The following is a 14,148-nucleotide window of genomic DNA, read 5'->3' on the forward strand; positions in this document are numbered from 1 at the left end:
TTAACTTCCTCCACTTGAGTATGGATGGACCTAGTATTGATCCTAGTCAACAGAATATGGCAAAAATTATACAATGTTACACCTGTGATTATGACATATTATATATTATGTATAACATACATAATATAATCATTCAATTATATCTTCTTATATTATCACTTGTTCTGATTTGATACAGAATGCAAATATAGTAGGAAGCTGATGTGGGTAAGAATTGCAGATGGCTTCTAGAATCTATGAATGATGCTTAGGTATTGACAGTGTCCCCTGAGCCCTAGGAAAGTCTCTAGAAGACAATGGTATTATTCAGATGAAAGGCAGCAAGAAACCAGCCCCCATTCTACAAATACAAGGAAATTAATTTTATCAATAACCTGAGAGATCATGAATGCAGATTCTTTCATGGTTGACTCTTGAAATGATAACATCACATGAGCAACACCTTTAGTGCAAATTTGAAAAGTAGTCAAAGACCCATATACTGACTGAACTTATGATACACAGGACTTATACTGTTTAAGACTGACATTTTATGATCATTACTTATGATCAACAGAGAATGAGTGTGTAACATCATAGGTATTGGGTAAGGTACAACTGACATAACAGCAGAAAGCAGCATCAGAAATGATGTGAGTCACATATATTTATGAAATTCATTTTTGTACCTTCTGGAGCTCAGTTTTGCATATAGTAGATCTAATGATGGAATGCTGATGCACACATTGTCCTTTATGAGTTTATAAATCATAATGAGCTAGCCGTTTCACAGATATCTCCTGGTCCACTTTCAAACTCTTCTATGATGTGACAGCATACTAGGGGATAATTCTCAACTACAGGATGTTTACTGAAAGATGAACAATGGTTTTGCTAAAGTCTTCCTGGGCTATACTTTCTTGGGTGGGTGGCCACATGCTCCCTCTAGAGTTCTTATCAGCTACAGCTATTTCTACCACCATTTGTACAGGATCATAAGACTAGAAAAGCTGAACAGTTTGTTCAACAGCTCAAACATGGCAGATGCCTTTCTTGCGCTGGGCTTCAGTCAAAGCTTGCAAGACTTCTAAGATTATTGCAAAGTCAGCAGGCATAGAACAAGTAATTTTTTTTTATGTTATGTATCCCACACAAGAACAGTCAAACCTCATGCCTTATTTTTTAGTGGCAGGCCATATAAGATATATCACTTTAATGATACTTAACATCTCAATCTATTTTACCCTTAGACTTTTATCAATGTGACTTTAAATTTGTAGGATTTTTCTCCCACTCTTTGACAAGTAAGACATCTAGCATGCTTGTTATTTCTTACTCTCTAGATCCAACAAAGTGTTGGACAAACATGATATGGTGGGTTATCAAGGGGTTCAATTTTCCAACAACCTATATGAAAACAGAGCATTATCATCCTCTTGTGTTAAGATATTAAAGTGATGCTGATGTTCTTGGTAGAAGAAAGTAAATAAGTTATTTCCCTAATAATGTTGTTTGATTAAAAAAAATATTATGCCAAGTAGATAGTTGCATGCTAACTACCAAGGGTTGTGTTGATTTCCCTCTGTAGAACTGTCACATCTGGAATGTCAGGTATAATTATCATCACTACCTGATTACATTTGTGCTAATCTAATTATTATTCAAGATCCATCTGGAACTTGTACCTAACAAATGAATGAATTAATTTGGGATGTAGTAGCATCTCTGCTCTTTCTTTTTAAAATAGTTTCTCTTTCATGTTTTCAGCTTTTATGTGGTATTAATATTTGTATGTTCCTTAAGCATTTCATGTAACATTACTGTTATCTAAGGTGCTGTTTTTCAAGGGAATGCCTCAACTAATATGGTACAGTGGAATGTCCATGTGGGATTGACTGTCTTCTGAGGGAATACATGGAAATCATCCCTGCTTGAGGCAGAGCAGAGGGGCCACAGTACACTGACATTTTTCTACTCTTTAATCTAATTGACCTATAACGATCACTGGTCAAATAGAAAATTAGACCAGATAGAAAGAAAAGCTGAGGGTGCTAGATGTTGTTTTTTCTTTCATGGTACAAAACCAAATAGAGACAGGAGAAACTAAATGTGACCTAGGGAACTGTAGGCAACAAAGGAATTATAAACTAAATTTCATTATCTTTAGAAAGTTGTATTTCTAAGCATTTGTTTATTGAGAACTAGTGATAATTTCATTGAGGACTTCCCTGATACTACAGAAATTAAAGACATGATGCTATTAATCTATCATGAGCCACTGTGGCATGAGTTCGTTCCCCAGCAAGGGAGATGATCCACATGGCACAAAAACCCTCTCCTATCTCATCACTGCTTCCCTCAGCATTGTATTTCAGTAGATCTGCCTGTTCTCCTCCCTACTCTGTCTCTGGTGAATCGTCTCACCACCCCCACACCACTGGCCTACATACCAGTACTGGCATGCATAAGTAAACTAATCTTTAAAAAAAAAAAAGTTCATTCATTATAAAACAAAAATATGCTGGCCAGTAGGAGTAATTGTGGTTGCCATTAAAAAGGTGCTGCCCACTCAAGGCAATTTAATTTTACCTGGGCTTATTTACTATAAACATAGTTTAAAAAATAAGGTACAGCTAGGTTATTGCTACTCTCAAAGGCACATTCTTTCTATGTCTTTTGCAGCATATTTACATAGGAAAACATATCCTGCTATACTATCTAATTTATTAAGTATTCAATTCCCAGCACACTTTGAGAATTGTCTAGCGTACTTATCTTAAATAGCTTATAATATGTATTTTATTTATTTCCACAGCATCCTATGAGGAGGTTCATTAATGTTGCTTTTAATATTGCAGATAAATTAATTGAAACTCAGAATGTGTAGTCGCTGGTTGAACCTAGAATATATATATTTGTTTTTAGGATAAAAAGTTACTTTTTTATTGTTCTGTGCTACCAAGTTATTTGTGTATGTGTTTCAGTACTTCGGATAAAAAGACTTAGTTAAAATCCAATTATCTTGTAAGAGAAAATTGTACCCAGAAGCAACATTATGACTATATACATTTTTCTTATTTCTAAGTAATAGCACCTGGTGCTTGAACTTTAAATGTTATATTATTTCCAGCATCTAAACTTGTCTCTTGTGGATTATTAAAATATATTAAAATTAGTAGTTTAATATAAGGAGACATCTGTATTGAGCACTAGTTTACTCACCCAGAAAAACACTTGATGATGATGTTTTATTCCCTGGTATTATAACATGAAGTTTAATTTTAAATTTTTAATTGTTCTAAATTGTCCACTTCTATAACACACCTTATTTCTAGATAGAAGGTTACTGAGATAAAATAGACATATGATATTGTATTTTGTTGTCTGAAGATATTTGTTCACTTTTTGATCTTTGATATTATTCGTAATAAGAATTTGCAGTTTAAAATTAAAATAAAATGTGTTATATATGAAATATTTAAGCAAAATAAAAAAGGGAAAAATGGAAAATATTTTATTCCTCCCTAAGATACAGCTTGGAAAGCCCAAACAAATATTCCTTTAGTGGAAGTAAACTATGAAGAGATATATTTAAAATATTGAAATACTCTAATTTATAAGATGAACAGTTATTATTTTTTTTTTCATTTAAGTAAAGGCATCTTTCATTACATTCAAGTCCTACCAAAGAATGATTGATGTATGAGTAATTCCTTTATTTGACATGAGAAAAATGCTCTTTAAATTATTTCTCTCAAAACAAAATCTTAAAAAAAGACAACTGCTTATAAATTTATTTTACCATTTTTTTCTACCTTTAGTCATTGATATTAAATAATAATAATCTTGGGATATAATCTTTCTTAGGGACCCTTGTTGAAAGGGTTTTTTAAAGTAGCATCTGTAGCATATTCTTTATTACTTCAAAATGTATGTTTGCACATTGTCAAAAAATGCAAGAAAATATATATTTTGTTTATTTCAATTATGCATTTTTTTTCTCCTGAGCCTGGAAGTTATTTGAAATTCAAGATTAACAATTCAAACAAATCTTTACTAAATACTGTGTTTGCTCGGAACTTTGTTAGGTTTGGGATTATGTATTTTTTTTATCAAAAACATATTTTTATACTATATGAAACAACCAAGTATTATAAATTAAAATTGATATTTGGCCAAAACCATCTTTTCAAAGAATATTCTTTATAACGATAAATTATTGAACTTCTAAAATATTATCCATGCAGGCTTGCATTCAAACCATGCTAGGTAATTAACATGTCAGAGTAAAGGCCAATCTTCCAAGCTACGAGGATTAAAAGAAAACTTTCTAAGAGAAGCAAGGGTTTCAAGTAAAGAAAAGCATGTGTGTTAAGTATAGATATGTGTGTAAAGCTACAGAAATAAGGGTCGTGACAAATTGAAGAGACTGGAATTAGTTAGTATGGTTAGAAATAGAGCTTGAGCCAAAGGGTATTGAAAATTAAACAATATCAGATCAAGTAGGAACTTTTAATATGGGATTTTAACGTGGAAGGCATTGAAGGCTTTGATACGGTGGACGATGGGCTGAATTTGTTATGTGATAAATTTAAATAGGCACAAAAGTTGGGATCTTAAAGTAAAAAAAAAAGATGATTGCTTGTTGGTTATTAAAATTTTTTTTCTTTAGTTAATTCAGTCAGACCTTCAAGAAGTCATTATTTTCTCATACAAGTAACAAAGAATAGGAAAAAAAAAAGTCGCTGCATTAAGAAACACAAATGAACGCTAAAATATTTACAATAAAAGACCCTAAATGGAGTGTGTGTGGTTCTGTACCTCTGAATCATATATAGTGCTATAAACCGTTACCTCAGTTCAAAAAATTAAAAAAAAAAAAGATATTAGTGCTTTGTCAATAGCAGTTTTCTCGATGGGCGATTGGGAAAATAAGAATGTCATGATTGAATAGTGTTTAGTGGGTCTGAGATAAATATAAAATCAGTAATGGCAATAATTTCAAAGGTCCTCATGACATGGTTGTGAAAAGAAATGGAAAGATATAGATTTGGCTTGAGTAATTAATTTGGTCTAGAAAAAATATTCATTTTATTGTTTAGCATATCTTAGGCTGAAGAAGTCAACATGTTTCAAATTTGTTGGGAAGTTACAGTAGACATTTAAAATAGTTTTTCTTTTGGATTTAGGCTTCGTGTTGTTTGTCTATAGTAAAGATAAATCACAGGATCATATAACATTGGAGATTGATTAGAAAAAGATTAGAAAGTTTGTTTAGACTGAAAATATATTTTTAAAAAAATTAGACAATAACAAAAATCATTCAAAGTCAAATGTGTCTTACCTAAAGAAAACATGGTAAAGACATAATTGTTACCTAATTTTGTCTAAAATTTTAAGATGTTGTCCTAAATTTTTAAACTAATAAGGTTTGCTATGTGATAAGAAAGGGAAACAATAATTCTTAGATCAATATCCTAAGTGTTCTGATTGGAAACTCCTTTGTAAATCATGACAAATTCAAAGACAAGTTCTGCTCAAATCTGAGAACAGGAAACTTTTATGAAAAAATGTGTAAGCCCTGTGACAGTAACTTTATTGGGAGAAAGGCAAATTAAATCAGTATAGCCATTTCTCTGATAGATGGACCAAGATTCAAGAAAAGTGACTTGTTTATAATACGGAAAAACTCAGAGTCTAAGAACCTTAAGAAAAATATCTAACCATGAATTTGTATACACACTCACACACACACACTCACACACACATAATAAGAACCTTTAGAAAAAATATCTAGCCATGAACTTGAAATACACACACTCACACACATATGTAAAACTTTCAAACTGAAAAAAAGTACATTTACTCAATAATTGTTAGTATACCTATATTACATAAAATAAGGTACTATCTTGACAGTGATTTGTTTTTACTTTGAATAAAACTTGTCAAATTCTATGTTCTGTTACATTTTTTTTTCCCCTATTATCTTGGGCAAACTCTTAGACCTGCATTATTTTATTTCTTTCAGTATTTGCTCTAATATTGCATCTGTCACAACCTGGGGAAATTGAAAGTATACTAAATTAATTTCTTAGAAATATTCCTAGATATGAAAGCCTTAGCTTTCTTCTCCAAATATTTATTCCATGTCTATGTATATGGATCTGGCTAGAGTCTTTATCTTAAACTCCCTTTAAACCAATCTGGAATTTGTCTTTCCTGATGGCCTAGGGATTTAAGTCTCAGTACTATAACTGCTATGGACTGAGTTGGATCCCCAGCCAGGGAGCTGACCCACATATGAAAAAGCAAGTTCTCCTGTCTTGCCCACTGCTTCCCTCAACAGTGTATTTCAGTAGATCTCTCTGTTTCACTTTCTCCTCTGTCTCTGGTGATTCCTCTTACCCCCTACATCTCTGACCTATACCCTAGCCCCTTTATGCATAAATAAAAAAAATAAACCTTTAATAATAAGTAAGTATATAAACCAATCTAGAATCATTCTGCAGCACCGGCTCTAATATCTTTACTTTCAAAGCTTCATACAATTGCCACACACCAGAAAAATCAGACTTTCATTGGGGCAGTTTTGTTATATGTGGTATTTCTAGTTCTGACTTGCTAATTTAGGTACTTGTAAGCCAATAATGACAGGCTTGTTCTAGAATTTAAAATGTATCCTGAAGGACATTTTATCAGATTTCCTTTCAATGTTCTAATGTATAAGAGAATTCTGCTGTCCGTACTACATAGATAGACCTAAGCCTGAATTGTTAAAATACATGCTGGGAAACAACAACATTCTGGGTTATAATTTGCAAACTGTGAAAGACAAACATATGATATTATAAAATGTGTATTAGTTTCAAATATTCCCAAAAAAATATTGTAAAATCTGATGGAAATAACTATATTGTACAGATAAATCCTGTAGGTAACAAGGCACCTACATATTTTTAAATGGATTTAAATTTGTGAACGTGTTTATAGAATTTTTTGATTTCTGTGTGCATCAACATCTTCTGGAAATCACCAGATATATTTTTTCTTCTCTTACTCTAGTAAGATTTACTTATTTTTCTCTTGTATACATTCCCCTTGCAAGGCCGTTCAGAAAAATGTTGAATAGAAGTAGTACTAACGGATTTTATTTTCAACTTCAAGGAGGAAAATGATCTAATTAAATATGATGTTTATGGTATGAATTAAGTGACTTTATATGATTGAAATATGTTCCCTGAGTTCAATTTAGTTATGATCCATTATCAACTACATATTTAATATGTTTTTATTTAAATTTACTTCTTATATGCATTTTTTTTACTTGGATACATATATTTTGCTAAGGCTGTTTTTTCAGTTATGTTTGAGAGAATGGCCATTAGTTTCCCTTCTTTTAACAATCTTGTTAAATTTTGAAGCAATACTATTTTCCTCTCATTAAAAACTTGGGGACAAATTACTTTTTCAGGTCTCTGGTAGCATCTAAGAAAGTTGTTTTTTTTTTTTAGCCATTGCAATTTTCTTGCTGTAATGTGTGTTTTCTTTATTTATCCTGGAATTTATACTGAATATTGAAACTGTAATTTGATGTCTCTAATATATTTAAAATATCCTTGGCTGATATTTACTCAGATATTTTTGCCCTCTCATGCCTTTCCCTGCTTTTAAGACTACAATTAGGTGACTATTTCAATTTCTTACCAAGTTTTACTTGTTAAAATTACTGTTTTTTAAATTTTAACTCATTATTGTAGTTTAAAAATACTTTTATTTTTAAAATCACATTTTCACCTGCACCCAATCTGCAAATGATGTTAATCTGACAAAATTTTAAGTTGCATTACATATTGTTATGTATTACTATTTGATTTATTCAAATTAGCCAATATTGTACAAAATTGGACTGACTGTAACCATAGGAGTTAAATGACCCATGTGTTCAAAATTATCTGTAGAATTTAGGTGCCTATTTTATTATGTTTTTCTCTTAGGACATGTATCTTTATAGCCCTATTTTTTTTTCCTTTAATGTCAAGCTTTGTGTGTTTATAAGAAATTACAGTGTGGATTAGGTTATTGTTATCTGAAGAGATTTTTAATTTTAATCCTTATCCCTAAGATGTAGACTTTCAGACACCCTAACATGTGATATGTGTTTTTTTTCCAATATCACTCATTATTGTTTTTCCTAAAATTCAAATTTTTATCTTTTAATTGCTATTTATTCTCCACTTCCTATAAGACTTTCCCTGCTTGCCCAGCACCATTTGGGGGATCAGCAAATATCTTTAGAGAAAAGCAGTACAGAATGTTAGTTCTAACCGAGGTCTATCTTTGCCCTTTAACTTTGGCCAGTTTTTTAAAGCCCAGTTCCAATACTCATTCTTCCCCAAGCACTGCTGATACTGTCAGAGCTTCTGCTTAGTTACATTATGCTAAACTTCTCAAACTCCCACCCATGCTGCTTAAAATAAGTAAATATCTTTAAGGGAAAGAAAAAGTAGCATGCAGGATGATGAGCTGAATTTCATGAATTAATCTTTATTCTAGGGTTTGGTCCTGGGAGTCTTTGTTGCATTAGCAGCTATTATTAAATGCAAATAGTTGTTTTTCCTACCATAAGTATAAGTTTTTCTAGTGTTCCTATAAGTTACTGAATTGTAAGAAGTAGAATTCTCTATCTGACTTTCTATCTTGAAATAAGCTATATTTTTTACTACTAATTCATTTTCATTTTTAATTTGCCTTAAGGATTTTAAGGATTTATTGTCAAAAAATGTGTTTGTGTCTGCTGGATTTATCACACACCTAATTATATTGAGATTATTCTCCCTGATATGGAATATGGTTTACATATAATTTTTTTTGAAAATCAATTTATTATTTTAATTTGGTAACACTGGGATCCACCCCATCAATTATGCCATCCACAAGTATTTTTTTTTTTTTAAGATTCATTTATTTGTGCATACAGAACTGGGGTACAGGCCAGAGAGAGGCTCAGGGGCGGTGAGAGGCTTCAACAGAGACAGAGTGGGGAACAGAACAGGGAGATCGACAAAGTACACTGCTGAGGGGAGCAGCGGGCTGGTCAGGAGAGGTCTGCCACGCCATGTGGTCACCTCCGGGGCAGGGGGGGATTGAACTCATGCGGAAGCGCTTTAGCTTCTCAGTGCTGTGCTTTAACCCGCTGCGCCACCAGGAAGGGGCCCACAAGTATGTTTTTTAAAGCCTTCATTGTGGGAACTCCCTAGTGTAGCAGAGGTTAAAATCTCAGTGCTGTCAAGGTATGAACAGCCACCTCAGCATGAGTCACTACAGCAAGAGTTTGATCCCTGGCTAGTGAGCTGACCCCTATACCACAGCAGACCTTTTCTGTCTCCCTGCTGCTCCCCTCTGCAGTGTTATTTGGGTAGATCCATCTGTTCTGCTCCCCACTCTGTCTCTGGTGAATCCTCTTACCCCTGCACCTCTGGTCTATACCCCAGTTCTTGTATGAATAAGTAAAAATAAATTAAAAAAAAAAATAAAGCCTTCATTGTGATACAGTCTATGATATTAATAGTTGCAGTAGTCAAATTTAAATACTGTAGTCCTTTAAAATCATAAGCTTGATGTATATTTCATATGTCTTATTAAACATATATTAATATATCTGAGTAAATATAAGTACTAGGCTGATACATTTATTTGTTTACTTTTGTTTAAACAGTTGGCTACAAAATATGAATCTCAAGAGGGGATATACTTAATAGTTTAGTTGACAACTTTTTTCATAAGCTACATTTCATAATTTTTCATAATAAAAAGAAACAACTTTTATAAATTTATGGAATTATAACTTAGAATAATATGGTTAGGGAATCTGCTTCAATATCAAATTGATTAAATTATTTTCATTAATCATTAATATTATAATAGGCATGTTAGGAAATTACTATTTAATGCCCTACTACGGACAGATGATACATCCTTTAAGTCTTTTAAGCATAGAAAATCAAGTTAATTTATAATTCATCCATTGTTTCATAAAGTAAATCATTGATTCCACATATATCTTTTGACAGGATAATAATGATGACAATAAGGAGAGATGAATTGACTTTCTCCATAAAATTTAAAAATATTTGTATAGCGCTGGACAATAGTGGCACATTTACTTTTAAGCATCCTTATTTATTTTCTTACAATATTGCATTTTCTAAATACGACATTTTCTTATGTGCTGTTTACAGGCTGTCAGGAACTGGACATTCTCTGACACCTCAAAGTGACATGGACTCCAGTAGCTCTGAAGAATTCTATCAGGCTGTTCACCATGCTGAACAAACCTTCAGAAAAATGGAAAATTACCTGAAACAACAGCAACTCTGTGATGTTATCCTGATTGTTGGGAACAGGAAGATTCCTGCACATAGGTAGAGTAACCCATCCTTCTCGGAAATATGCATTCCATTGTTTAGAAGTGATAAGTTGGTGTGCAGTCTCCAGAATATTCAGATTAGAGAACTAGGATCATAGAGAAGTAGCTCTTGAAAGCTGACTATGGAACTGAGACAGTGAAGGGGGATGGTAAGGCAAGGACAAAGTTGAAGGGCGAATCACACACTATGGTGGAGGACTCAAGCATGGTGGTGGGACCACTGTGGTAACATCACTGGGAAGAGAGAGGACCCTGTACTCCATAACACAAAATGTAAACCAATGCAGCCTTAAAATAAATTAGAAGGACAATCCACATTTCTAAAGAAATCAAGTTTTTTTCTTTTACTTTTTTCTGCTTTGGGGTGTGTTGTAATGCCATTGCATTTAAGCTTCCTCTTAAGAAATAAAACAAACATAAATACTTATGAAACAAAACATTTTATAACTAGAATTGATAGATACTCCATTTTGCATGTCTTACAATCCTAATAAGTGGAAATCAATTTTAATATGGAGGGCATACCTAATTTCTTCATTGTGTTTTTTGCCCAAATTCAAAGAACATCAGGTTATCTTATCTGTATATTGTTATTTAAAATAAAAAATTCAAAATATTTCATATCAGCATCCTTATTTTGCATTTAATAATGTATGGTGTGGTAATATTATTGAGGTCCAATATATTAGAAAACTGACATTATTTTAAACATCCCTATGTATTAGTTACTAAAAATTCTAAATTTCATGAATACATCCATCTGATTATTTTATGCCACATATATTACTATCAATTTACTTAGGGACTTCATTTTATACTGATAGTTTACTCAATTTTTTTACAATTTGAATGAGAAAATAATTTTGATTATTTTTGACACTGAATATTTTAAATAGATGACTATATGTTCAAATATCCTCAGATTACCTTTGATATATATCACTTCTAATCTATTATTAATAGTGAATTAATAGCATTTAAATTATTTGTGGATAGATAATGTTGTAATGCACTATTTTTTTTTTTTGTTTTAAAAATTAGGCTATAAGAGGCAGAAGGGATTGTTAAGAGCAAATAAGAGAGAGTTAATGGACTATGTTGGCAGAATATGAGTGCCTTGGTGATAGGTGTGGTAAGATAACCACATGCATCTGCAGAAGTAAAATCCTATACCTCTAAATCATATATAGTACAACAGGCCAATGTATCTCAATTAAAAAAAAAAAAGGCCATAGCAGAGATTTAAAAATTATATTATCTCTATAATACATTTAAGTGTGTTCTATTAAAAGGATTCCAGATAAATAGGTGTTATTTCTCCCAGGATAGCAACATTGATATATAGACATCAAATTTGAGTCAATATACTAGAAATGCATAAAAAAATAACACTTGACACTGAATAACTAATTTAACTAATTTAGGTCATGTGGGTTCAATCTACCAGCTAACTATGCAACGATTCCAATTCTAATAAAAACAAAAAATACCATCAGGGTCCTCCCTTCCTGGTGGCTCAACCAGTTAAAGCACAGCACTATGAAGCCGTCTGCAGCCACTGTAGCACAAGTTGGATCCCGCCATCAGGGAGGTGACCCATATGGTTGGCAGACCTCTTCTGTCTCAACTTCTGCTCCCCTCAGCAGTGTATTTCACTCATTCTGCCTTTTCTGCTAACCATTATGTCTCTAGTGAATCCTCACACCCACTGAGAATCTGGCCAGTACCCCAGTTCTTGCATGCATAAATAAATAAATCTTAAAACAAAATAAATAAATATCATCCATATATATTTGTTAAATCTTTCCTTGAAGTCACATTACCATTGGCAAGGGCTATTAACATAGATTAATTATTATTGAGGACTTCATATACTATAAAATATATGGCAAATATCCCTGAGCTATCATCTAAATAACCTCAATATTAAAAATGCATTGAGAGATATTCCTAATTTGAGAATGCAGCCAAATTTGTTTCAGTTAGCTTACAAATTAACTAAATAGTATATACATTAAAAGTTAAAGAAAACCAACTCAAAAGTACATTAGCACATCAATGATCAAATGATCATTAATATTTTTAAATTGAGTGGCACTTCATATTATTTATATAATCTTATTGTACAGTCTTTTAGGCACTTATATGATATTTCTCACTTGAGACACTTTAAACCAATAGACTGAGCAATTATCTTTATTATATTCTGCATCGTTTCTTTATTACTCATTTTACGTGGAATGCTTATATTATTTTCTAAATTATTTGTTAATTATACAGGTTTTTTTAATAATAATCCAAGTGACTAAGAGAATGTTTCATGACTTAAACTCTAAAATATATAATATTGCTTACTGCTTATTACTCAAAATTATATTTATATTAGACAGATATTAAATTATTATGTCATCTGCATATTCCTTAAATATGATAAGAAATACTTTAAGATATTTGTTTTTTTGTACCATTGTTTTAACTTTTAACACTATTTTACACATAATGTGGATAATTATGATTCTAAATTAAACATACTAAAAATACATGGGAAATAGTTACAGGGCATCAGCTAAAGGCAAATACTGTTTTTAGTATTTTCAGTCTTATTGCATCTCCTTATTTATAATTTTGTAAAATAAAACAACTATCATTAATATAAAAGCATCCCTTTGATTAGAATAATCAATTAGTTACAATAACAAATGGATAGACTTTTCAATCATTCTCATATTTTGATTAGAACATCTAAGGATTGCATTTGGACAATCTGCATATAGTGTTGCAATCAATATGACACTATTTTAGTAATTTCAAATAATGGAAAATAACATATTAAGTTTTTTTTTTTTCAGGAAAGACACTGGAAGCTTCTAACATAAACACTCTCTAAATATTCACTTTAAATATTTTCATATTATCTCATAACAAAATTTTCAAATAAATCATATTTAAATTAACAGATTGTTACCATGAAAGGATTTTATATATATTTTATATATATTGGTTATACTGTATGTATTTTCTTAACCAGATGTTAAGTCAAAGCTGAAAGACTAATAATGCTTAAAATGATGCATCACCAGGTTCAACAAGGTTTAGCACAAAAAAAAAAAAAAAAAAGAAAAGAACAAGATTCTGAATTCATCTTTGTTTTAGGCCCTCAAAGTAATCCTAAAATAAATATAGACATCTCACAAATGGCCTAGAATATCTGATTAACAACAAGTGAACCAAACATTTGAATGTAAATCCCTGAATGCAAAATATAAAGAATGACTGTTATTGGTAAATTAGATTGCTAAAAATTAAACTGACAATATCAACGAGAATTGTTTGGAAGGTCAAATTTTCAACCATAAAAAATGGGACAATTGGGCCCTCCCTGGTGGTGCAGTGGGTTAAAGCACAGCACTAAGAAGCTAAAGCAACTTTAGCATGAGTTCCATCCCCATCCCAAAGGTGACCCACAGGATGCGGCAGACCTCTCCTGACCCACCTGCTGCTCCCCTCAGCAGTGTACTTCGTAGATCTGCCTGTTCTACTTCCCTCTGTCTTGGGTGAAGCCTCTAACCTCTGGCCTGTACCCCAGTTCTGGATGCAGAAATAAATAAATCTTCAAAAAACAAAACAAACAAAAACATGGGACAATCAGGGTGTACTCTTTTTTTTTTTTTTTAAGATTTATTTATTTATGCACATAGAGCTGCGGTACAGGCCAGAGGTGCAGGGGTGGTGAGAGGATT

At 31.9% G+C, this 14,148-nt stretch overlaps 1 protein-coding gene across 1 annotated transcript in view; it reads left to right on the forward strand.

Annotated features, from left to right (window-relative positions):
* The window catches only part of KLHL1 (kelch-like family member 1), a 215,918-nt gene that overhangs the window by 70,147 nt on the left and 131,623 nt on the right, over positions 1–14,148 (forward strand). The window contains exon 2 of the mRNA XM_004680304.1: positions 10,221–10,403. Within this exon, the coding sequence (XP_004680361.1) occupies positions 10,221–10,403 (183 nt within the window). The remainder of the gene's footprint in view (positions 1–10,220; positions 10,404–14,148) is intronic.

This window comes from Condylura cristata, unplaced genomic scaffold (genome assembly GCF_000260355.1).
Source record: "Condylura cristata isolate star-nosed mole 26May11 unplaced genomic scaffold, ConCri1.0 scaffold00010, whole genome shotgun sequence".
In the NCBI taxonomy this organism is placed as follows: Eukaryota; Metazoa; Chordata; class Mammalia; order Eulipotyphla; family Talpidae; genus Condylura; species Condylura cristata.